Source organism: Gopherus flavomarginatus, chromosome 1 (genome assembly GCF_025201925.1).
Source record: "Gopherus flavomarginatus isolate rGopFla2 chromosome 1, rGopFla2.mat.asm, whole genome shotgun sequence".
Lineage (NCBI taxonomy): Eukaryota > Metazoa > Chordata > Testudines > Testudinidae > Gopherus > Gopherus flavomarginatus.
Genome location: NC_066617.1, coordinates 334,019,636 through 334,042,351, shown reverse-complemented (window position 1 = coordinate 334,042,351; position 22,716 = coordinate 334,019,636). Strand labels below are relative to the sequence as shown.

The 22,716-nt window shown below is 44.8% G+C and overlaps 1 protein-coding gene across 3 annotated transcripts in view; it reads right to left on the bottom strand.

Moving 5' to 3' along the window:
* ARHGAP20 (Rho GTPase activating protein 20) overlaps positions 1-22,716 on the bottom strand; it is a 103,834-nt gene that overhangs the window by 33,227 nt on the left and 47,891 nt on the right. For 2 of the 3 annotated variants that reach the window (XM_050927748.1, XM_050927757.1), the window contains exons 3-4: positions 16,627-16,797; positions 1,809-1,958 (exon numbers count right to left, since the gene is read on the bottom strand). In XM_050927748.1, coding sequence (XP_050783705.1) covers positions 1,809-1,958; positions 16,627-16,797 — 321 coding nt within the window. The remainder of the gene's footprint in view (positions 1-1,808; positions 1,959-16,626; positions 16,798-22,716) is intronic. The other variant, XM_050927764.1, reaches the window with a different exon arrangement.

Genomic DNA, 22,716 nt, shown 5'->3' with positions numbered 1-22,716 from the left:
TTTCTGTAAACCTGAAGTGAGCCTACTCCATGGGGCAACTGTCTCAGGGGAGCTCTTGACAACTACTGACATGATTTGCAACTTTCAGTGAATACTTGATTCCTTGCAAACTGAAAAAATACGATCTGACTGGGGTAAAGTCCTAGTGTTCAGTTTTTCACCACAGAAGTTAAAGTTCTGCCAATGAAGTCAATGGAAACAAGATTAGGCTCCTAAGCTACAGGCTGTTAAAATGCAAACAAAAACCGGGATAACTTTACACTTAGGTGTTTAGTTCCTGAGTTTACGGGTATTGCTGGTATAAAGATTGGTGAAGCTCCTCCCATTCTGATGCTTTGGCTTATTAATCGTTTGCAGTAGGCTAGTACTTAAAAGGCCCCAGTGAGGACTGAGGACCCATTTTACACAAGATTTTTTAACTTTTATCTCAGCCATACACTTTGAAGGGTACTAAGCTATCCAGTTATATGTATGATTGTTCTTTTATTAGGATAATTACAGTAATAAGAAGCCTAATCTAATTTTACTTCAAACTTTCTTGATCCAAATCCTGGCCTAGAAGAAGAAAAGATTTTTCCCACTGCTGCTTCTTCAAATCATTTCTCCACATTTTTGGTGTTGATTGTTAGGGAACTATAATCCCTGGTCAATTTTTCTTCTTCAGAAGCATACACTTGATGAACTTTTGAACGTTGGTTTTGGTTTCATTGATTGGCAGATTCTCCTGTAACTTATTTCTACTTAGCGACTTAGGAAATCTGAAGAGTTTTATACATTTATCTCTGGACATGAAATCACTCCACTTACATACAATCTAGGATTCCCTTTTGACTAGGCTGTCACTGTCACACCAGACTATTTCCTTCGAGCTTTAAAGGATAGGCTACTGTCTGTAAATCAAAACTCATTTTTATTGGCAAGAGTTTAATTAAAATAGAAACTTCAGCTTTGTTTCAGACCTATTCTGTTAAAAGAAAACCAGTCAGTATTACAGAGAACAATTTATGCAGAACAGTCTCGTTGGTTACAGACAATGTGATATAAAACAGAACTACAGGTCTCATCTCTTGCTGTCTATTACGGGGCAAAATCCAGTTTCTGGTACTCAGCCCAATTAGCTTAGCTGGACACCACAAATTTATTGGAGAAAGGTCCCCACCTTTTTCCCAAGTGACAAGGAAGCCTTCCTGCAGAGACTAAAATCAGCCTAATGGCCAGAATTGCCTCAATGGCCATAGAGTGACCTCACAGCAAAGACCGTGCAGAAACAGATTTAAATACTCATGCCCGTTAATATTCAGAGTTCCTGTTTTAGGAGGAATTTTGAACTTACTTTTTCTGGCACAGTTAAAAAAAACTGAAGTGAGTCAACATTTTACTGAATGATTCTTGCTTGCACTCAATGTAAACTCTGCCCCTTTGCAGGCTCATATGATAGACTCTTTGACCCCCGGAAAGGGCTGACAGCCTGGTTGTGCCTGTTCGGTAGTTAGCCTTACTAAAAACCAAGACAGACAGTTAACACCAAGCATGTACACAGCACAAATCATATAACACTTTGCCAAATTTTCAATTTTCTGCGCACTCATAAGAGCTAGGCAAGTACCACTGCCACTCTTTTTGAGATCTGGAAACTGAGGCAAAGATTAGCTGACTTGTCTCAAGGCAACAGAGGGAATCTATGTCGGAGCCACAGAGACCCTGGCTTCCAGGCCTGTGTGTAGACAATACGTCATTTGTAATATTTTTATTACATTGCTAGCCTACCTAAATTTAATAAAGCAGCAAATACATTTTTCAATTCTTACCTAAAATTAGCAACACAGTTGGTGGTGGGCCAGCCTATAACAAAGGACCTTTCCGGGTTAGTGCTGCCTTCATAGACCTCTTCCATGCAGGATGCCGTCCACATCTCACAGAGACGCACTTGGCTCTTTAGTTTGAAATGAGATGGTGACCTGTTGACAGAAATGCCAGCTATTAGACACATGAAACCAGAAGAACCCAACTTATTAAATACTGTGGTGCTGACGTGCAATTTCCATCAGAGCTAACGGAGAGATTATACTTGTTCAGTTAGAAAAATACAATCTTTTACTGGGCTTTTGTGCTTACAGATAAATACAATTTACTTTCCATTCCACATAAAGACGTCTCTTGGCTGTCCTAGCCCTACACTATATCGAAATTATTAAAAGCATAACAAATTAGCTGGTATCAGCCAACTCAACTCTATAGATGCAACCCACAGTCACTACAAGCAAGCACTGTAATCATCACCACCCCCTAGGCAAAAGGCCAAGTTAACAGATGGGTTTACAAAGTCAAACTCCACCTCTTCTGGACAAGGAGGAAAAGAAATTTCAAGAGATGAGGGTCCTTCCCAGAAAGTGCCCAGCCTGCCACCAGGATGTGTTAAGCCAAGCACTGCAAACAAGAGTGCACCATCTCAGCTCACCATCGTGAAGATGAATGGGGATGGTGCCTAGATACTATGGTGATTAGTGCTCTAGAAATAAATACACTAAATAAACAGTTTTAGAACTGTGGAGGATCTGGAATACCTTCTTCAGGATTAGTCTCATTTACAAGGTATTTAATTTAAGTCATATTGAACTATTTAAGTCTGAAACAGGACAGGACTTGAACCTCATGGGTTTAAAAAGATTGTGCTAAATTCTCACTGCTCTGATTTCTGACGTTTTCAGTTTAAATTCTGAAAACTGCTGCAGCTGGATACTGTACCACTGAAGACCCGGCATTAATGAGAATTTCCACAGCTGAATGTAAAAAGGATCCTGCATGCATATCTCTATAGCCACTGGCATAAAGTAGTAGAATGTCTGTAGAATATTGTGAAGTTTCATATTAAAATCACATCTTTATTTTTATTCTGCCATATAGATTCGTAACCCACTGTGCATCTCGCCTCTCTTAAATCTGTAATACTTGACTCAATTTGCTCATAAAATGATTGGATTTTTTTTTTTTTTTTTTTTTTTTTTTTTTTTTTTTTTTACACAGAGCAAGTAAGAGCCATTGTCAAAAATATTGCATAATCATGCATAGACTGACCATGGAATGAATTGTTTAAAAAATTTACAGATACAAGCATAGGAGTGAAGTCTAACGAACTAAGTATAAGATCTAACAATATAAATTTATCTCTGGTGTAACTCCATTGACACCTGCGGTGCTATATCAGGAATTCGTTTTTTAGTCCTGTCTTTCCTCTTCCAATTTCTGGTAAGGTGCAAACTTTGCCTGGTACTATACTCTCATAACATATACAACACACAGTGCTGGATCCCCACAAAACCAAGAGTGAATATTGGCAGGGGCCCACACAAACACAGAGATGCTGTATTGACCAGAATTGGTGGAGTGGAGTGGAGTCCATGGTGTAAATTCCCCTGGGTTAGCCAGAGTTGTCAACTATTATCCATGTCAAGTCAGTTCCATTAAAGTCAACAGAGCCAGAGAAGTATTAAGTCATCCATGGTCCAGTGGAACCAGGGAGCTCTGGTGCCTTTGCAATGGAAATACTGTGGGGGCTCCACCCCTGTGTAAACTCAGACACAAGAGTGGGGCCTGGAAGGATTGGGCCCACCATTGCAGCCCCCAGGATTGGACTGTAGAGAAGGTAGGAATCCGCCGGACCCTCCTTCCCAGACTGGAGCTGGGTCCCCACTCACTGAGTCTCAGTAATTCCCCTCTCATCCCCTTCTACCCCTTTGTTTCCCCCATTCACAGGCAGTCCTCCCCCCATTTTCATCCCCATCTGCCAGGTCCTTTCTGCAGTGAATGAGAGGTGAGCATTTTTGAACATTACGCAACTTATTTAAGTGCTTAAATACTGTCATTACAGCCTAACTTTAGGCACCCAGTTTTGAGACTCTTGGCCAAATATCAGAGTTTTCTGGTCAGTTCAAAAACAGCTATTATCAAAATTCAATATTAACCAATGGGGAGGGAAGAGACTGACTGGCCTAAGGAGAGATGGATTTTGTTTTCAAGAAAACAAATGGACACCATTCCAAAATATGCCTGTTTTTACATTGCAGATATAGGACACCATCCTGCTCCTAGTAAAACAGCAGCAAAACTGCTGACTTAAGATGGTGCAAAACTGGGCCCTATATGAAGACGCAGGTACGCCAATACATGCCTAGCTCTCATACCAGCATGGCAAGTCTAGTTCCTTTTGCTTTCAGTAAATGGCAATTCGGTCCCTTACTGCTATTAATAGATGGAAGATTAATTTCTCACTAGGTTAGTTAATCTCTTTAATAGGTGCTTTGACAAAAATGTTAATGGACCCACTGGGAAATTGCTACCATCATTCCATTTATTTACCCTCTTACTAATTTTCCACAAAGCAGCCAGACTTCAGAACAGTAACCAAATGCGTGTGTTGAGGGGGAATTCTCTATCTACATCCTGCACAACACACCTGTGGGCAATCATTAGAAATCTTTTTTAAAAACAGAAAGACACAAACAGCATTAAAGCATCTATCTGTAGCTGTTGGCACATGGAAACTAATGTACAAGATAAGAAACTTGCTACCAACACAGTGCACATAGAAACTTTGTTTTGGAGATCAAGGATCTTTCAATCAGCTAACTAGTGTATTCTCTTTTCCTCCTAGTCTCAATTTATTTGGATTCGCATACGTTCTCCTTTCACAAGGCTGGCAGATGAGAAACACCTGTAAACTATCAGCTGTGGAGCTACAGCCAACCAACAGTGAGTAAACATGGCTTAAATCTTCATGTGGCCACAGCAGAACAGGAAGATTTACTTGTGTGTGCCCAAAGATATAGCACAACCATGGACTAAGTTTAAAGCTTTGATATTCCACTTTGGTGATAGTGAAAGTAGCTGAAAGGGACCCTTGTGTGGCCCTCTCCGAGTTATTTTGCTTCTAACAAGCTGACTTTGTAGCTCTGTAAATTATTGTCTGCCTGGAAATTGTTGCTGTGGAGTTTGCCTGACCTGATAAGTGGATTACTGTCTGAGACTGCAGCTCCCGCATAAAACTGGGTCAGCCTGAAAAGGGATCTGATTCTTCTATATGGCATCAAAAGCCTTCAGCAGGAAGAGTGACTGCTGGTGGGATCACAGTCAGTGAAATTCCAACCGTTGGTTGAACTACGGGATGTTGACCAATGGTTGCTAAACAGGATGCCTTCTGTATTCAGTGTGTGCATAGGGTTTTGGTGGCATTGTGTGTTATATAAACACAACAAATGCTTTCTATCTTGATATGTACACATTCTAAAAAACTGAGTTTATCTACAACTCCAACAAGCCATTCAGTTGCTTTTCCCTGCTAAGAAGGGCATTCATTACATACCGGGAATCAACTAGTCTCTTTACTTCCAGTTCAGATTGAAGAAAAATGCCCCCAAATTATCTAAATTTTCTTGAGAGGCAGTAAATATAACTTGATTTTTTTAAAAACCCAAACACTCACCATAAAGCTTGGATTTTTCCTCACATAAGATCCAGGACAGTTTATTTGCAGAATCAAATTTTGTATTGTATCCAATCTTATATCTGGGTTAAATGAGACACAAAGAGCTCAAATTACCTCATTCAAGGTGAAAAAAATGAATCAGTGGCTCTGTTAGAAACTAGGGTATTCCTGGCTCCCAGCCCTTTGTTACAATCACAGGAAACACACAGCCTCCTTATCAGGGGTGGCTCTATGTGTTTTGCTGCTCCAAGTATGGCAGGCAGGCAGCCTTCGGCGGCATTTCTGCGGGAGGTCTGTCGGTCATGCAGATTCAGTGGCAGTTCTGTGAGAGGTCCACCGGTCCCGCGGTTTTGGCAGTAATTCGGTAATTCCCAAAGAAATGCCGCTGAAGGCTGGCTGACTGCTGCCCTCACAGAGACCGGCAGGCCACTCCCCGCTGCTTGACGCCCCAGGCATGCACTTGCTGCGCTGGTGCCTGCAGCCACCCCTGCTCCTTATCTGGATGTTCGCAGTCCTTCCCCTTTTCCAGGTCCCTCACCAATGCTTTCTCTCCTCCACTCCCTCCCACTCTCACAGACCTAGAATGCAAGGTCTGTTATGCGAGTGCTCTGGGTTATGAGAAAACCAAGCTGGAGTCATGCACGTGAGAGCTAGTTCTGCATGAGTCACAGGAAACAGAATAAGAGAGTGATTTGACTTTGTGACATAGGGACCCTTCTACTTCCAGACTAGCTCCACAGAGAACGTACATGCCTAGATGCAAAGAACAAAGTGAAGCAAAGCAGTATCTTCTGTTTCTTAAACCTCTCGCTCCTTTATGTACAAAATCCTATGCTCAGCTTCTTTAGAATTGGAGGCTTGTGGAACAAAGGGACGCGAGAAGGGGGAATGAGTAAAACGTGGGGAACAAGTTGCTTAAATCAATGCTTTGCACAAAAGTGGACACAAACCAACAAATAACCCTAAAGTTCTCAATTCTGCCATTCTGAGTCACTTTGAGCAGGCCATATTATGCAAAATGCAAGGAAGGTTCTACTCAACATAAATATGAAGGGGAGCGAGACTGGGTGTATGAACCTCTTACTAGGCAGGGGTCCCTTGCAACACCCGCCGATCACAGGGTTAAGGAACACTTATGGACTAAAGAGACCCTGCCCCCCCACACCATGGCTAGGTATGCTCAGATTGGAGGAGGGGTTTAAAAGCCAGCCAGGCAACTCAGTCTGGGGCAGGCAAGCCAGGGAGCAGAAGCATGCTGGGAACTGCCAGAGAACCAGTATTGAGCTGGTGAGCGAAGGGATCCGCAGCATCCAGAGGCGGGGATGTGGACCAGAAGCCCAAAGCTGAACATCACACAAACGCAGGTGAGCAGCTGAGTCAGTCTCAGAGGGCCCTGAGTCGGAACCCGGTGGAAGAGGGAGAGTTCAGGTTCCCCTGCTCCTGCACTGGCAGTAGCCACTAGGCAGGACTGCCACCACCTTGAACCATCATTACTAGGCGTAATGGCCCCTGAAGTGAACTGTGACCATTAGGCAGGAGCCACCTGAAACACTCTCCGACCACAGGGAAGATCAGATCCAATTGTATCTATTGGGGTTTCTGGGTTTCCGCCCGCCTAATGCTAAAGGATCCCCCCCTCAGCCTGAGGGGAGGATCTACAGGACCTCAGAACCCCACGGATTTCGGGGGACAACTAATAAAAGAACAGGGACAGGAGTGCGGTCAAAGGGTCATAAGAAGGGAGCCTGACAGGGACACCGAGCAGAGAACCCCAGACAGCGCCCACTGCTCCTTGAAGGTGTCAGGGGACTGTTGCCCCCTTACTAACATTCAGTGGGGGTGTTTGGTTGCTAGCTCCCAGCACTAAAAAGGGAGGGATCGATGGGAAATCAGGAGCCTGAGACTGACAGTCTCCAGGAACAATGTGGAGAGGCCAGTGCTCCAGATCAGCCTGATTGACAGGGCGGGCAGGCTAATCACGGAGTCAGGAGGCCAGGGGGGTCCCATCCTCTGTGTGAGCTTGTCATAAACAGATAGCTAAGGGTTAATGTCTCTTTCACCTGAAGCACCTGACCAGAGGACCAATCAGGAAACCGGATTTTTTCAACTCGGGGTGGAGGGAAGTTTGTGTTTGAGTCTTTGTTTTCTGTCTGCCTGCTTTCTCTGAGCTTTGGAGAAGTAGTTTCTGCTTTCTAGTCTTCTGTTTCTAAGTGTAAGGACAAAGAGATCAGATAGTAAGTTATATGGTTTCTTTTCTTTGGTATTTGCATGAATATAAGTGCTGGAATGCTTTGATTTGTATTCTTTTTGAATAAGGCTGTTTATTCAATATTCTTTTAAGCAATCAACCCTGTATTTTATCACCTTAATACAGAGAGACCATTTGTATGTATTTTTCCTTTCTTTTTTATATAAAGCTTTCTTTTAAGACCTGTTGAAGTTTTCTTTACTGGGAAATTTCAGGGAAATTGAGTCTGTACTCACCAGGGAATTGGTGGGAGGAAGAAATCGGGGAGATCTGTGTGTTGGATTTGCTAGCCTGATTTTGCATTCCCTCTGGGGGAATAGGAAAGTGCTTTTGGTTTCCAGGACTGGGAACGGAGAGGGGGAGTCACTCTGTTTGGATTCACAGAGCTTGTGTCTGTGTATCTCTCCAGGAGCACCTGGAGGGGGGAAGGGAAAAAGGATTATTTCCCTTGGTTGTGAGACTCAAGGGATTTGGGTCTTGGGGTCCCCAGGGAAGGTTTTTCAGGGGGACCAGAGTGCCCCAAAACACTCTAAATTTTTGGGTGGTGGCAGCAGGTACCAGGTCCAAGCTGGTAACTAAGCTTGGAGGTTTTCATGCTAACCCCCATAATTTGGACGCTAAGGTCCAAATCTGGGACTAAGGTTATGACAGAGCTGGAATTGTCCGAGTCAGACAGAGTGCGGCCGAGCTAAGGAGAGAGCAGGGAGCCTAAGTTAAGCTGCTAGGAGCAGAGCTGCAGCCCAAAAAGCCAGAGCACAGCCCAGAGAGAGCAGACCTGCCCTGGGAGGAGAGCTGCAGCAACCAGGTGAGAGCAGAGAGCAGAGTCACAGAAGCAGCCTGCAGAGCAGACCTGCCCTGGGAGCAGAGCTGTAGCAGCTGGAGCCAGAGAGGCCAGAAAAGCAGCCCAGGGAGCTGAAGGCAGAGCAGCAGCAGCAGCCGTGCTGAGGCAGAGTGAAGCTGGAGCTGGAGCAGTCCAGAGCTGGGTGCGGTGAGCAGCTGGGGAGCGAGGGGGACCCTGGGCAGTGGGCCCAGCACAGGGAGACACCTCAGCCAAGAGGCTCTTCAGGCCAGACTTGGAGTGGGATTGTAACCCTGACAGGGCGGGGGAGAAGGGTCCTGCCACCCAGAGCCTGAGAGTGTGGCCACTGCTAGAGCAAGTGTCCAACCCGCAGCATCCCTGCAGCACAGCCAAGGCCTGAGAAGGAGGCCTGGGACCTACAAGGAACAGACTGTGAACTGCCCTGACATTCCAGAGACACTGTTTGTGATGTTCTCTGCCACAGAGCAGCGTGATGTGTTTTCCTTTAACCTTTCATAGATTCATAGACTCTAGGACTGGAAGGGGCCTCGAGAGGTCATCGAGTCCAGTCCCCTGCCCTCATGGCAGGACCAAATACTGTCTAGACCATCCCTGATAGACATTTATCTAACCTACTCTTAAATATCTCCAGAGATGGAGATTCCACAACATCCCTAGGTAATTTATTCCACTGTTTAACTACCCTGACAGTTAGGAACTTTTTCGAAATGTCCAACCTAAATCTCCCTTGCTGCAGTTTAAGCCCATTGCTTCTTGTTCTATCCTTAGACACTAAGGTGAACAAGTTTTCTCCCTCCTCCTGATGACACCCTTTTAGATACCTGAAAACTGCTATCACGTCCCCTCTCAGTCTTCTCTTTTCCAAACTAAATAAACTCCAATTCTTTCAGCCTTCCTTCACAGGTCATGTTTTCAAGACCTTTAATCATTCTTGTTGCTCTTCTCTGGACCCTCTCCAATTTCTCCACATCTTTCTTGAAATGCGGTGCCCAGAACTGGACACAATACTCCAAGTTGAGGCCTAACCAGCGCAGAGTAAAGCGGAAGAATGACTTCTCATGTCTTGTTTACAACACACCTGTTAATGCATCCCAGAATCACGTTTGTTTTTTTTGCAACAGTATCACACTGTTGACTTATATTTAGCTTGTGGTCCACTATGACCCCTAGATCTCTTTCTGCCGTACTCCTTCCTAGACTGTCTCTTCCCATTCTGTATGTGTGAAACTGATTGTTCCTTCCTAAGTGGAGCACTTTGCATTTGTCTTTATTGAACTTCATCCTGTTTACCTCAGACCATTTCTCCAATTTGTCCAGATCATTTTGAATTTTGACTCTGTCCTCCAAAGCAGTTGCAATCCCTCCTAGTTTGCTATCGTCTGCAAACTTAATAAGCGTACTTTCTATGCCAACATCTAAGTCGTTGATGAAGTTATTGAACAGAGCCAGTCCCAAAACAGACCCCTGCGGAACCCCATTTGTTATATCTTTCCAGCAGGATTGGGAGCCATTAATAACTACTCTCTGAGTATGGTTATCCAGCCAGTTAGGCACCCACCTTATAGTAGCCCCATCTAAATTGTATTTGCCTAGTTTATCGATAAGGATATCATGCGAGACTGTATCAAATGCCTTACTAAAGTCTAGATATACCACATCCACCGCTTCTCCCTTATCCACAAGACTCGTTATCCTATCAAAGAAAGCTATCAGATTGGTTTGACACAATTTGTTCTTTACAAATCCATGCTGGCTATTCCCTATCACCTTACCACCTTCCAAGCGTTTGCAGATGATTTCTTTAATTACTTGCTCCGTTATCTTCCCTGGCACAGAAGTTAAACTAACTGGTCTGTAGTTTCCTGGGCTGCTTTTATTTCTCTTTTTATAGATGGGCACTATATTTGCCCTTTTCCAGTCTTCTGGAATCTCTCCTATCTCCCATGACTTTCCAAAGATAATAGCTAGAGGCTCAGATACCTCCTCTATTAACTCCTTGAGTATTCTAGGATGCATTTCATCAGGCCCTGGTGACTTGCAGGCATCTAACTTTTCTAAGTGATTTTTAACTTGCTCTTTTTTTATTTTATCTCCCAAACCTACCCCCTTCCCATAAGCATTCACTATGTTAGACGTTCCTTCAGACTTCTCAGTGAAAACTGAAACAAAGAAGTCATTAAGCATCTCTGCCATTTCCAAGTTTCCTGTTACTGTTTCTCCCTCTTCACTGAGCAATGGGCCTAACCTGTCCTTGGTCTTCCTCTTGCTTCTAATGTATTGATAATAAGTCTTCTTGTTTCCCTTTACTCCCATAGCTAGTTTGAGCTCATTTTGTGCCTTTGCCTTTCTAATCTTGCCCCTGCATTCCTGTGTTGTTTGCCTATATTCATCCTTTGTAATCTGACCTAGTTTCCATTTTTTACATGACTCCTTTTTATTTTGTAGGTCATGCAAGATCTCGTGGCTAAGCCAAGGTGGTCTTTTGCCACATTTTCTATCTTTCCTACCCATCGGAATGGCTTGCTTTTGGGCCCTTAATAGTGTCCCTTTGAAAAACTGCCAATTCTCCTCAGTTGTTTTTCCCCTCAGTCTTGATTCCCATGGGACCTTACCTATCAGCGCTCTGAGCTTACCAAAATCCGCCTTCCTGAAATCCATTGTCTCTATTTTGCTGTACTCTCTTCTACCCTTCCTTAGAATTGCAAACTCTATGATTTCATGATCACTTTCACCCAAGCTTCCTTCTACTTTCAAATTCTCAACGAGTTCCTCTCTATTTGTTAAAATCAAGTCTAGAACAGCTTCCCCCCTAGTAGCGTTTTCAACCTTCTGAAATAAAAAGTTGTCTGCAATGCAGTCCAGGAACTTATTGGATAGTCTGTGCCCCACGGTGTTATTTTTCCACCATGTAGTAGACTCCTAGCATGACATCACCCTTGTTTTTTTACTCCTTTTATCCTAACCCAGAGACACTCAACACTTCCGTCTGCTATGTCCATCTCCACCTCAGTCCAAGCGCGTACATTTTTAATATATAAGGCAACACCTCCTCCCTTTTTCCCCTGTCTATCCTTCTGGAGCAAACTATACCCATCCACACCAACATTCCAATCATGTGTATTATCCCACCAATGTCATAGTTGTATTTATTCATTAGCACTTCCAGTTCTTCCTGCTTATTACCCATACTTCTCGCATTTGTATATAGGCATCTAAGATACTGGTTTGATCTTGCCTCCAAGTTTTGCCCTGACCCTCCTTCCTCTCTGCCATTATAGCCCATGCTCCCTCTTGTTTCCGACCCATCTCCCAGGTCTTCATGTTCTCCACTTACCTGTGGGCTTTGCTCACCTGTCCCCGTCAAACCTAGTTTAAAGCCCTTCTCAGTAGGTTAGCCAGTCTGTGTGCAAATAGGGTCTTTCCCCTCCTCGAAAGGTGAATGCCATATCTGCCTAGCAGTCTTTCCTCGAATAGCATCCTGTGGTCGAGGAAGCCAAAGCCCTCCTGGCGACACCATCTTCGCAGCCAGGCATTCACCTCCATGATGCATCTGTCTCTGCCCGGGCCCCTACCTTTGACAGGAAGGATCGAAGAGAATACCACCTGCACTCCAAACTCCTTCACCCGTACTCCCAGAGCCCTGTAGTCACTCTTGATCTGCTCAGCGTCACACCTCGCAGTATCATTTGTGCCCACATGGATGAGTAGCATGAGGTAGTAGTCAGAAGGCCGGATAATCTTCGACAATGCCTCTAACATTTCGGATACGGGCCCCCGGCAGGCAGCATACCTCCCGAGATGAAATGTCAGGGCGACAGATGGGCGCCTCCATCCCCCTCAGCAGAGAGTCTCCGACCACCACTACCCTACGTTTCCTATTTTCAGTGGTGGCAGCAGACCTCCAAGCCTTAGGGGTACGAGGCTTCTCCTCCTTTATTGTAGGAGGTGATTCCTTCTCTCCTGTATCAAGAAGAGTATAATGGTTACCTATTACCATGGCAGGAGGGTTCGCAGCAGGGGTGGAGCACTGCCCGCTGCCAGAAGTAACCAGCTGCCAGTGTCCACCCTGAGCCATCTCCTCCTCCACCAGTGGTGTGTCAGCAGTCCTGTGAACTGGGACAGCTACCTCAGCTGTCTCCACATGGAACTGTCCAAGAATTGCTCGTGGATACCGATGCTCCTCAACCTAGCCACCTCCTCCTGCAGCTCTCCCACCTGCTGCCTGAGAGATTCCACCAGTAGGCACCTTTTACATTGGATGCCCCTCCCAGCCTGGATATCAGTAAGTGGAAATTGCAAGTTACAGTCTTTGCAAAACCACACCAGAATCTGGGTAGAAGCATCCATGCTCTGGTGCCCTGTCTGACTACAGGCGCAGGTGGAGGAGACAGAAGCAGTGCTGCCACAGGTGTTGCGGGTCTTCCTAACCATCGTAAGCCTCCCTCTGTCAAACTCCCTCTCAAACTCCCCTGTCTGCAGCTCCCTGTCCACTCTGCTCTGATTTAAAGAGAAAGGTTTTGGATGTAGTTTGGTTTATAGGTTTTCAAGGGACTAACAGGTCACGGATAGGACCGACAAGGGACCCCCGCTCCCTTCCTACTCCCCTTCCAAACTCCCTTGCGAAACTCCTTGTTAGCAGCCCCTGGTCGCTTGTGCGCGGCTTTATAAAGCCCTGGCCTGAGTGAATGCCCCACCCACTGGTTAAGGCTCAGCCAATTACCAGAGGCTTCTAGCTTTCAAACCTTCCTTTGTAGCTCAGCCTCCAACTGCCAGCTACAGCACACGGTCCTTCAAACCACCAAAACAAACAAAGACTGACAAACACAAGCTCAGCACGCAGCAAGTAACCCCCAAACACAAACAAACACACACACTGCAGACAGTCACTTACCCCACAGATGCTGTATTTGCTCCCTCTTCACCTGGAGAACTCCCTTGCGAAACTCCCTGTTCGCAAAGCTCCCTGGTTGCTTGTGCGCGGCTTTATAAAGCCCTGGCCTGAGTGAATGCCCCACCCACTGGTTAAGGCTCATTTTTCCTTATTCTTTTTTAAAATTAGTTGTTAATTAAATAACTTGTATTTGCTTTAAATTGTATGATGAGATCAGTGGTTCAGGGAGGTGTGCAGTGCCATCAGAGTACCCCGGAGTGGGGACACCCTAGCCCCTGTCCTGGGTGACCACAGCAGGGCTGGGGGTTGAGCCCCCCAGGAATCCTGGGTCCAGCCTTGTTGGGGTTACGAGGACTCTGCCAGACAGCAGAGTGGAAGGGGAGTCCTCAAGGGCAGGGAGGCCTCTGGGTAAAGGAAGTGGGAGAGAGGACTCAGATCCTTTTGCTAGCCCACTTCACTGGGGTAGTGCAGAAGCCAGGAAAGTTCCACACAATAGCGGGACCATTCTCCCACTTACACAATGCTTACATATGAAACACCAAAGTAAATATCTCATGGGGAGGGATAGGAAAAAACAGAAGAGGAAATTGAGTCCATGAGCTGCACAGACTCAAAGCTTTCACAGAGTAACAGGTGATGAATAATATTTGTTGATAATATTTAGCACTTTTATTGCGCTGGTCATCTGAGGATCTCAAAGAACTCAAAAAAGTTCAGCAAATATTTAATTATTTAGTTATTTGGTATGACCCTCAGCACCCCAGCATCTGCATATTATCACTATATTTATTTATATTTTTAACTGTTTGGTCAACTGATGAACCGAAAGGTTAACTGTCTAATTTGCAAAGATGCTTTATAAAAACCCATAAGTGACTTGTCTAAAGTCAAATGCAGGGAGTCATTTGCTGAGCTGGGAACAGAACCCCCATCCTATCCACTGACCCATACTGCACATCTCCTTTCCCAACCTGCTGAGGCACTGAACATCTCCTGGAAGGTACCGAGCATCTTCCACTCCCATAGACTTCACTGGGGGTAACTGGTATTCGTCACTTCTCCACCATCTTACAGGAGTGGAATCAGAGAGCTGACAGCCTGCTGGGGACTTTTTAAAGAAAAAACTTGGACCCATTTACTGATAATGAAAACCTAATTATAAATGAGATTCCTTTGTGATTCCAGAGTGACTGATTTGGGCTGAGCCTGTACATACGTTGCAAATTAGGAGTACCTCTAAATATAGAGAAACACTTGTCCAAAGAAAGACAAAGACGTCTCTTAGACACATGCAGCCACCAAAACTAGAGAAGTACTTAACACAGAAGATTATTACAGATTAGCCATTTTATGGGAAATAATTTTGTAGCTGAGTCAAATTCAACAGGATCCTCATTTCAGTTCAGATTTACTCTGGTGCACTACAGTCTTAAGTTCACATCAGACATTAAGAAGTCAACACTGATCACAATATATTGGTACATGGTGCACCACAGGTTTCCCGTATGTCCTACTTAGAATAGGAAATAACTACAGTATCTCAGATGATACTGCATGATAACTTTTGGCAACTGCTGACTTTTTAAACAGTTCCCATTAGCGATATAGGATTCAAATATTAATTGCTGATAGAACAGCTTGAGAGATCATATCCCAATCGGTACTTCAAGACACACCAAGTAATATTCAAAATACTGTTCTTATTACTATCTTCAACAACCAATAGGAACGGAGGATCATTTTCTTACCAGAATCCTGCTCTGTTTATTCCTCTTTAAACCCTAAATTACTTTGAGCTGGTTTAACTTGTATCAAATTCACACATGGAAAAACATTCATTTTTTTCAACTCCTTCAGAAATTTTACGACTCTTCATGTTAAATTAAGTGCTGTGTATTCAGCTACCATTCCCTACAGGCCATGTAGGCACTATGGTAATACAAATCTACTACTAATAATAAATATACATGTAAATTACTGTTCTACGTGAGTTAGTACATTGCTTATACAGCACCCAGCACAGTGTGACCTTGATCCACCATTAGGGCCCCTGGGTGCTACCGCAGTGCAAATAATAAATAATAATAATACGTGTAAGGACCCAGCCCTATGGATGTTGACCACCCCATGGATAGTGATATGTGTTTGAAACAAAATATCCACAAAGTGAAGGAATTCAACTAGGGGTTTTATGTTTACTATATGTGATTCACACAGACATGGCTCAGATGTCTATGGAAACATCGATTTATATTGGCTCTTCCCAGCAGCCTCTGAAATAGCCATTTGAGGGTAAAGCTGTATTGGAACAAGCACAAGATTCACATTTAAATCATCCACCCTCCTAAAAGTAAGCACATGGTGCCTTACAGAGAACGAAGGTACATTAGCGTTTTTCATATTTTTCCTTAACGCATAAACAAGTGAAAGCACTCTCAAGATTTGCCTTAAACCACAACTGCTGCAAGAGGCTAGCATGCTAGATCCATCTTGTAAATTTGATCTAATTGTGAATGGTAGAATGAATAATCTGAGCTCAACAACAAGCCTGATTACATAAACAGCTCCCCAGGCTCCTCAATACTACCACCTTCTATTTTGCTGCACCAGAAACAGTATTTGGAAGATAATTCAAAGAGGATAGAAATGCTCACTGTAATACTTTAATATTAAATTTTCTATAGAAATGTTAATCATCTGCGGATATCAAATGACTTCCCAGACACGTATTAAATCTTTAATACCATGTGATGTAGGCAGTGATATTATACACATTTCTCAAATGAATGAACTGAAATCCAAGATGCTTAAATCACTTGTCAGCGTTTGGACAGCTGGCTACAGACAGAACTGGGAATGGAACTCAAGATGCTTAACTCCCACTCTATCCACTAGACAACATTCCCACTCTCAGCTTAAGGCAGCACTTCTAAAATACCCTCCCATATTGAATTAACGTACAAATTTATGATTCCTTTACCATATTCTAGTCTGGATTGACTGATTTGTGAGTGTACAAAAGCACTTAAGGGAGTTAGGAGCTCAACTCCCATTGGCAGACTAAGAAGCTCTCATGAAATCCGGGGAAGATTCACTACTGAAGATAGCATTAGAGAAATTAATGGGATGCTGTACTGAGGAAGGGTGCTGCTCTGCAAGAATATTCCCTTAGGAATGATACTTACTTGGACTTGGCAACAACAAGGATGTCTGTGAAGAGGAAAAGGTGCCGTTCCTGGGTCTGAAGGCCCGTCTTCAACTGCACATGACCATCAAGTACAAAGGCTCTGTTGGGGCAGATAAAGGACTGCACGAGGGGACATGCTTCTGGACTGATTGGGGAGAAGCAGCTTTCCCTGCAGCAGGAATAAAGGGAAGCAAATCAAAGATAACGAAGAATGGCAGAGATTTCCCATACCAATTGCTGAACAGACAGAAAAACATTTAATTAATTCACAGATGAACTAATATATTGCAGGGATGCTGACTTTTGTTTTTCACAGCTTAGCAGCACTGTCACCCGTGCATCTTGTACAGCACCAAGCACATTGTTAGCACTTAGCAAACAATTTAAAAACACAACCTCCGCAACTCTGTATCAGACTGTTAACAAAATACTGCGCGTATTGTAGGTTCCCCATAAATGAACGTGCCTTGGAGCAGGGAACATATGAGCACACCTTTGTGTGTGGAACTTTGAATAACTTTCTAAAATTGCAAACTCATACTGAGAGTCGCAGAGACCAATACTGAAAAAATGAACATGGTACAATCAGGTCAGGATGTACCGGTGACAGACCACACAACTTTCGAAGTACGTATAATGCAGGACCTAAACTACACAGAATTTGGCAGCTTGGTAAATTATTTTCCCATTGCATTTATCACTAATATCAATAGTTTATTGTCAGATCCTTGTTGTAAATTCATGGCAGAATTTTCAAACTGATTCAGAAAAGGTCATTTTGCATTGGCTCTTTACAGGAATAACTCCCAGTATATTAATAAAGTGAAGTTTTCATTCCTACAAGATGAGAAATTTTTCTGGGAGGAGCTGAGCATCCTTAGCTCCCATTGAAGTCAGCAGCGGTTAAGTGTATTCAGTACCATACAGAAGGTGCTCAGCCTCTTGCAAGATGTAATTCTATGTCTGCTATCCAATCCTGTTGCCATCGCAGAGAACGTGAAATACACGTGATGCAGACAGGGCCTGATTCTCAGCGACACTGAGCACCTGCAGCTCCCAACTACTTCGACTGGAGTTGAGGGTGCTCAGCACCTTTGAAAAACACGTCCCAGGGTGTGCGGCTTTTTATTTTGCTAAGAATAAACAGGGCAGAGCTAGGTAGAAGTAAAGTGTTTTCCTACTGGGCCTGTTCCTGCTCTTATCAAAACTGATGGCGATGTCAATGGCAGGAGGATGGACCTTGTAAGAGGAAAGCCACAAATGTAAGGAGAGACATGCAAAAAGAAGATTGCAGGCAGAGAAAGTGTTCTCAGATAAGGTCACAGTCTTCCCAAATCTCTTGCACAATCTGGCTGTTTCCCTGTGTTTGTAACCCTTTGCCTGCACTTGGATTACTTGGAGGGCTTCAGCAGTAATGCTGACTTAGGAAATCCGACAGCTGGTGCTAAAAGAACAAGTGCTTTGATCAGCCTACATGAGCGTGACTCACTTTCACTGATCTGCAAGGAGGCGGTGAGGAGCTGCCAGAGAAAGCCCATATTTATCCTACTCGTGTCTGACGATCTGCATTTTTAAAAATCATTCCTTCATTTTATTTGGGACAGAGGGAGGAGCAGGAGCTTTAAAAATGAATAATGCAAAAAATAAAAGGTTACTTGTTATGGGAGTGGGGCCTAATCCTTCCTATGCAGAAAGGATGTTGAGAGGTGGAGGTGAGAGAAAAAAGAGCTCACATTAGTATAATGCAACAGTGGGCAGGTCACTATCTGAGTGGGCAAGGTGAGGGATGGTGCAATGAGCCACTCTTCAGCCCCACCTTCTCCCCAGACAGGGGCCAGCCACAATGTGGCTTGGAAGTCCTGCCAACCCTTCTCCTTCCTAGTGCCCCATAGGCATTAACTGCCCAAAAAGGGCATGGCCCTATTCACCCTGAACTAGTCAGCTAACTGGGCTGGCGAGGGGTGCAGGAGAGAATGCTGAACCCTCTCCAAAGGCTGTGCCAGCATGGGCTGCTCAGGAGCCCCCTGAACTAATGGTAGCTAAGCCAGACTTCCTTCTCGGGGTCAGAGCTGCAGCACAGTGCTTCTGCACCCTCTCCAGTAATACTTAAAGGGAGCCAAGGGCACCCAGGAAGGGATCAACCTCCTTACATGTCAAACACTTAGCAAAGAGGTTTTCAACCCTTTGTATATCCAGTGCTCCGCTCCCAGCTAGCCAGGACCAATCTCCCCTCCCCCAAACACCCTCCCACAAATCTGGTAATAGGAGGAGAGCAAGGTGGTTGCATAGGTGTTGGAAGTAGGGATGCTATCGCACCCCCTGGTTTGAAATGGTTTCCATCATAGAGTTTACAGTTTGGTTGAATGGCTTTCAGCACTCCCACTATACAAATTGTTCCAGTGACCCTACGTGGCTGTGACCCCTGTTTGTGACCCTTATGTTGAGAAACTCTGTCCTAACACAGTACTGGGAATTCAGTATCACAATGTATTTAGAACCAGGAGAAGTTATTACCTCAGACACAGGGAGCATCCTCAAGTTGTCACCTAAACAACCACACACCAAGAGCTGTGATATTCCAGGCTTTTCAGTCAGGTCAGTTCTGAATATTGGGTTAAGAGCTTCATAACAGGAGTTTCAGTACTTCAGGGAAGGGTAACTATGGAAACATTCGAGAATCACTTCATTGACTCCTGTCATTTGAAATCCTTGGACTTTGGTTATTCAGCATATTAAACACTTGTGGCCACGTTATCAGGGACCCCATTATATGAACTCACTTGTCTAGTGTTCAGCCCAGCAAATGAAGCAGAAATGATTAATGCTTTGGGCTGGCGGAGCTCCTCCATCAGGGTGGACGCGATGCAGACGCAATGCCCACTTAGCTTTGAAGTGAGTAATGACAATTGTTAGAATAAAAACGTTATGTTATTATAACCAAACCAAACGGAAACCTGTGAAGGTATGTCTACACTGCAGTGAAACACCTGCAAGTGGCTCATGTCAGCTGACTCAGTCTCGCAGAGCTTGGGCTCCAGGGCCATAGATGTTCAGGCTCGGGCTTCAGCCCACGCTCTAAAATGCCACGAGGGCAGAGTATCCCAGATCTCGGGCTCCAGCCTGAGCCCCAATATCTACACTGAAATTAAACAGCCCCATAGCCTGAGCCCCACAAGCCAGAGTCAGCTGACAGGCCTAGCTGTGGGTGTTTCATTCATAACATGCTAAGTCATATGGAAGCTAACAGAAAATCCTGTAAATTTCTTCTTGAATTCTGAGCCAATCCCAGGTACTGAAAGCTGCAAACTTTTCCTGAAGCAGGAACTCCAGATAGGTAGTGACATGCTGGGGGAAGGATTATTTTCAAGGGTCACCTCAGTAACTGACCAGCCCACACCACTTATCGATGCCCTGCTCAGTTACTATACATGGAAGACTTTGGTTGCATACACTGCTGGTTTCCCACCAGCAGCATGGGACCAACAACATCTCCCTTTGCCACAAGCCCACAAGAACTGTTAATGTTCGCCAAACTGTGGAAGGCCTGAAATAATAGAAAAACCTTCTGTAGCATGGCTACCAACCGCTCCCTCAAATCCAAACTGTTCTACAATTTTTTTAAAGCAGCTTTGATTTTTTTTAAACTTATCATTGTCTCTGCACTTCTTTCATTGTGATTAACCCAGCTGTGTCTGGGGAGCTTCTGTGGCCTGAAATATCCCTCTCAAAATATACTGAAGTTCAATTTGGAAAAGTAACATTTTATATCCTTGCTTTGCAGTTCCTGGAACAGGAACAGCTGCAAAGGGAGAATGACAGAGCCCAGCAAAAAGAACTGCTTGATGGCTACTCACAAATGGCCGCAAGACTGCAAGCTCCTGCTGCATCCACACCCTGGCCTGAGTCCCCTCTGTGGTACCTTGTGCGACAGTCCAGAAACAGCTCGGGTAACTCCATGGCTGGGTGGCCCATGTTACTGGGCCCTTTTGAGCAGCTGGGCGGAGCAACTGTCCCCCCATGCAGCCCTCCATATTGATACTCACCCCTGTGGATGCCTCCCCCACCTCTTCCCTCCCCCCATGCAAAGTGCACAGCAAATGTGGAAGGAGAGGAAAAGAGAAGGAGGTGCTTGTCAGGGAACAAGAAACAATAGGTTGTTTCTGCTTGTACATGGTTTCACTGTTTGCACTTTTTTTGGTTAATACTGTTCTGTGTGGTGATGGCAACTGGCCTGCCTGGCAATGGGTTAATGTTTATAAATAAAGTCTTTTATTTGATCAAGAATGTGTATTGCTATCACTACATCACATCATACAATGTGTATTTCAAATAATAAAGGTAAACACCTAACCAGGGACAACTAGAAATTAGTACGCAAACAATATTTCTCAATACACAGTTAGCTACATCGATCCATACATCAATCATTTCCTTACATCAATCCACACTGAGTCAACCCTCTTTCACCTCCCACATTTGATAAGCAGTCAGGTACATAAGTACATTGCACGCAATCAACCCCCTATCCAGGGGTGCTGGAACAATTTGGTACAATTTGTACCAAACTGTAAATCCTGTACATAACGGAAACCATTTCAAGCCAGGGGGTGCAGCAGCACCCCCAGCGCCTCTAGTTCCAGCACCTATGTCCCTCCCCAACCTCAAACTCTGAACCCCACCCCAATCAGCCCCCCAAGTGCATTCATAAATGTGCTACTCTCCCTCTTCCATTAGCCCATGCAAGCCCATCACATGGGAGCACAGAGCACCCCTGATTTCTGTTGCCTGGCTGCATCCAGCTGTGGAGGGTGCACTTTCTGGCTGAGGGTAGTGGTTCAACAATCCATCCCTGCCATAGATCCATTCTGCAGGAAATCGCTCGCCTCTGGCTGCACGCAGATCATGAAGAGCACAGCAAGCCACAGTGATGCGCACAATGTTGATGACACTGGCATCCAAACAGCTCTGTAGACATCTCCAATGGGATTTCAATCTGCCAAAAGCACATTCAACAACCATGCTACACCTGCTGACTGTGTAATTAAACAAGACTCCTGATATTAAGAAATGGTTTCATAAGCCAAGGCAAAAGGGGGAATGCCAGGTCCCCCAGAATAATGGAGGAGACAGTAACTCCATTTATTACAGTGTGATTAGGTGAGAATAGTGTTCCAGCCTGTCCATGAATACAGACTCCTGATCAGCGAAAAACCCTGGCATCATGAACTTTTCCAGTGCAGCCCATGTTGACAATCATAAATTGATTTGTGGCCTGTGAGCGCCTGCCTAACAGTGGTGTGTCCTTTGTAGTTTATGTACTCGTGCTCCTTAAGAAAGGCAAACTATGGGGACATGAGTCCCATCAATGGCCCTGGCACAATTTGGAAACCCCATTCCCTCAAAGTCAGCAATTACTTCAGGAATCGCTTCTATTCCTGTCACCTTTGGGTAAATCACATGCCTGATCATCTCAGAAACTTCCATCACCACTGTACCCACAGTCAACTTTCCAACACCAAACTGGTTGGCAACCAACCTATAGCAGTCTGGGGTATCCAGCTTCCAGACGGTTATAGCAACCTGCTTCTGGACAGGCAAGAGTGACCTCAGGCATGTCTCTCTATGGTCAGGGCAAGCTGCTCATAAAGCTCCAGAAATGTAGCTTTCTTCATGCAAAATTTCTCAACTCACTGCTGGTCATCCCAGGCCTGCAACATGATGTGGTCCCAGTAGTCTGTGCTTGTGTCCCTGCTCCAGAAGCACCAGTCTACGTAGGAGGCATCAGCAACTATACTGAGTGTCATGAGCAGCATCAGCCACTTTGAGTCTGCAATGACTGGGTCCTCCTCCCGCTCCATCAGGTGCCTTCCATGAGTCAGAAAATGCCAGCAAAATGTCCACCAGCATCTCACGGGAGCAGCACCCATTTCCTGAAACAGGAATGAAAGCGCAAGCGAGAGATCTTCAAATGGCACCTTCTCCATGTTGCTGGCTCCGGCTGTCGGGCGTGAGCTGCCCAAAGTGACTGCTCAGCAGGCTGTGTTGGCAGGCCGTTCAAACTTCCTGTGACATGCAAAGTGGACTGTTG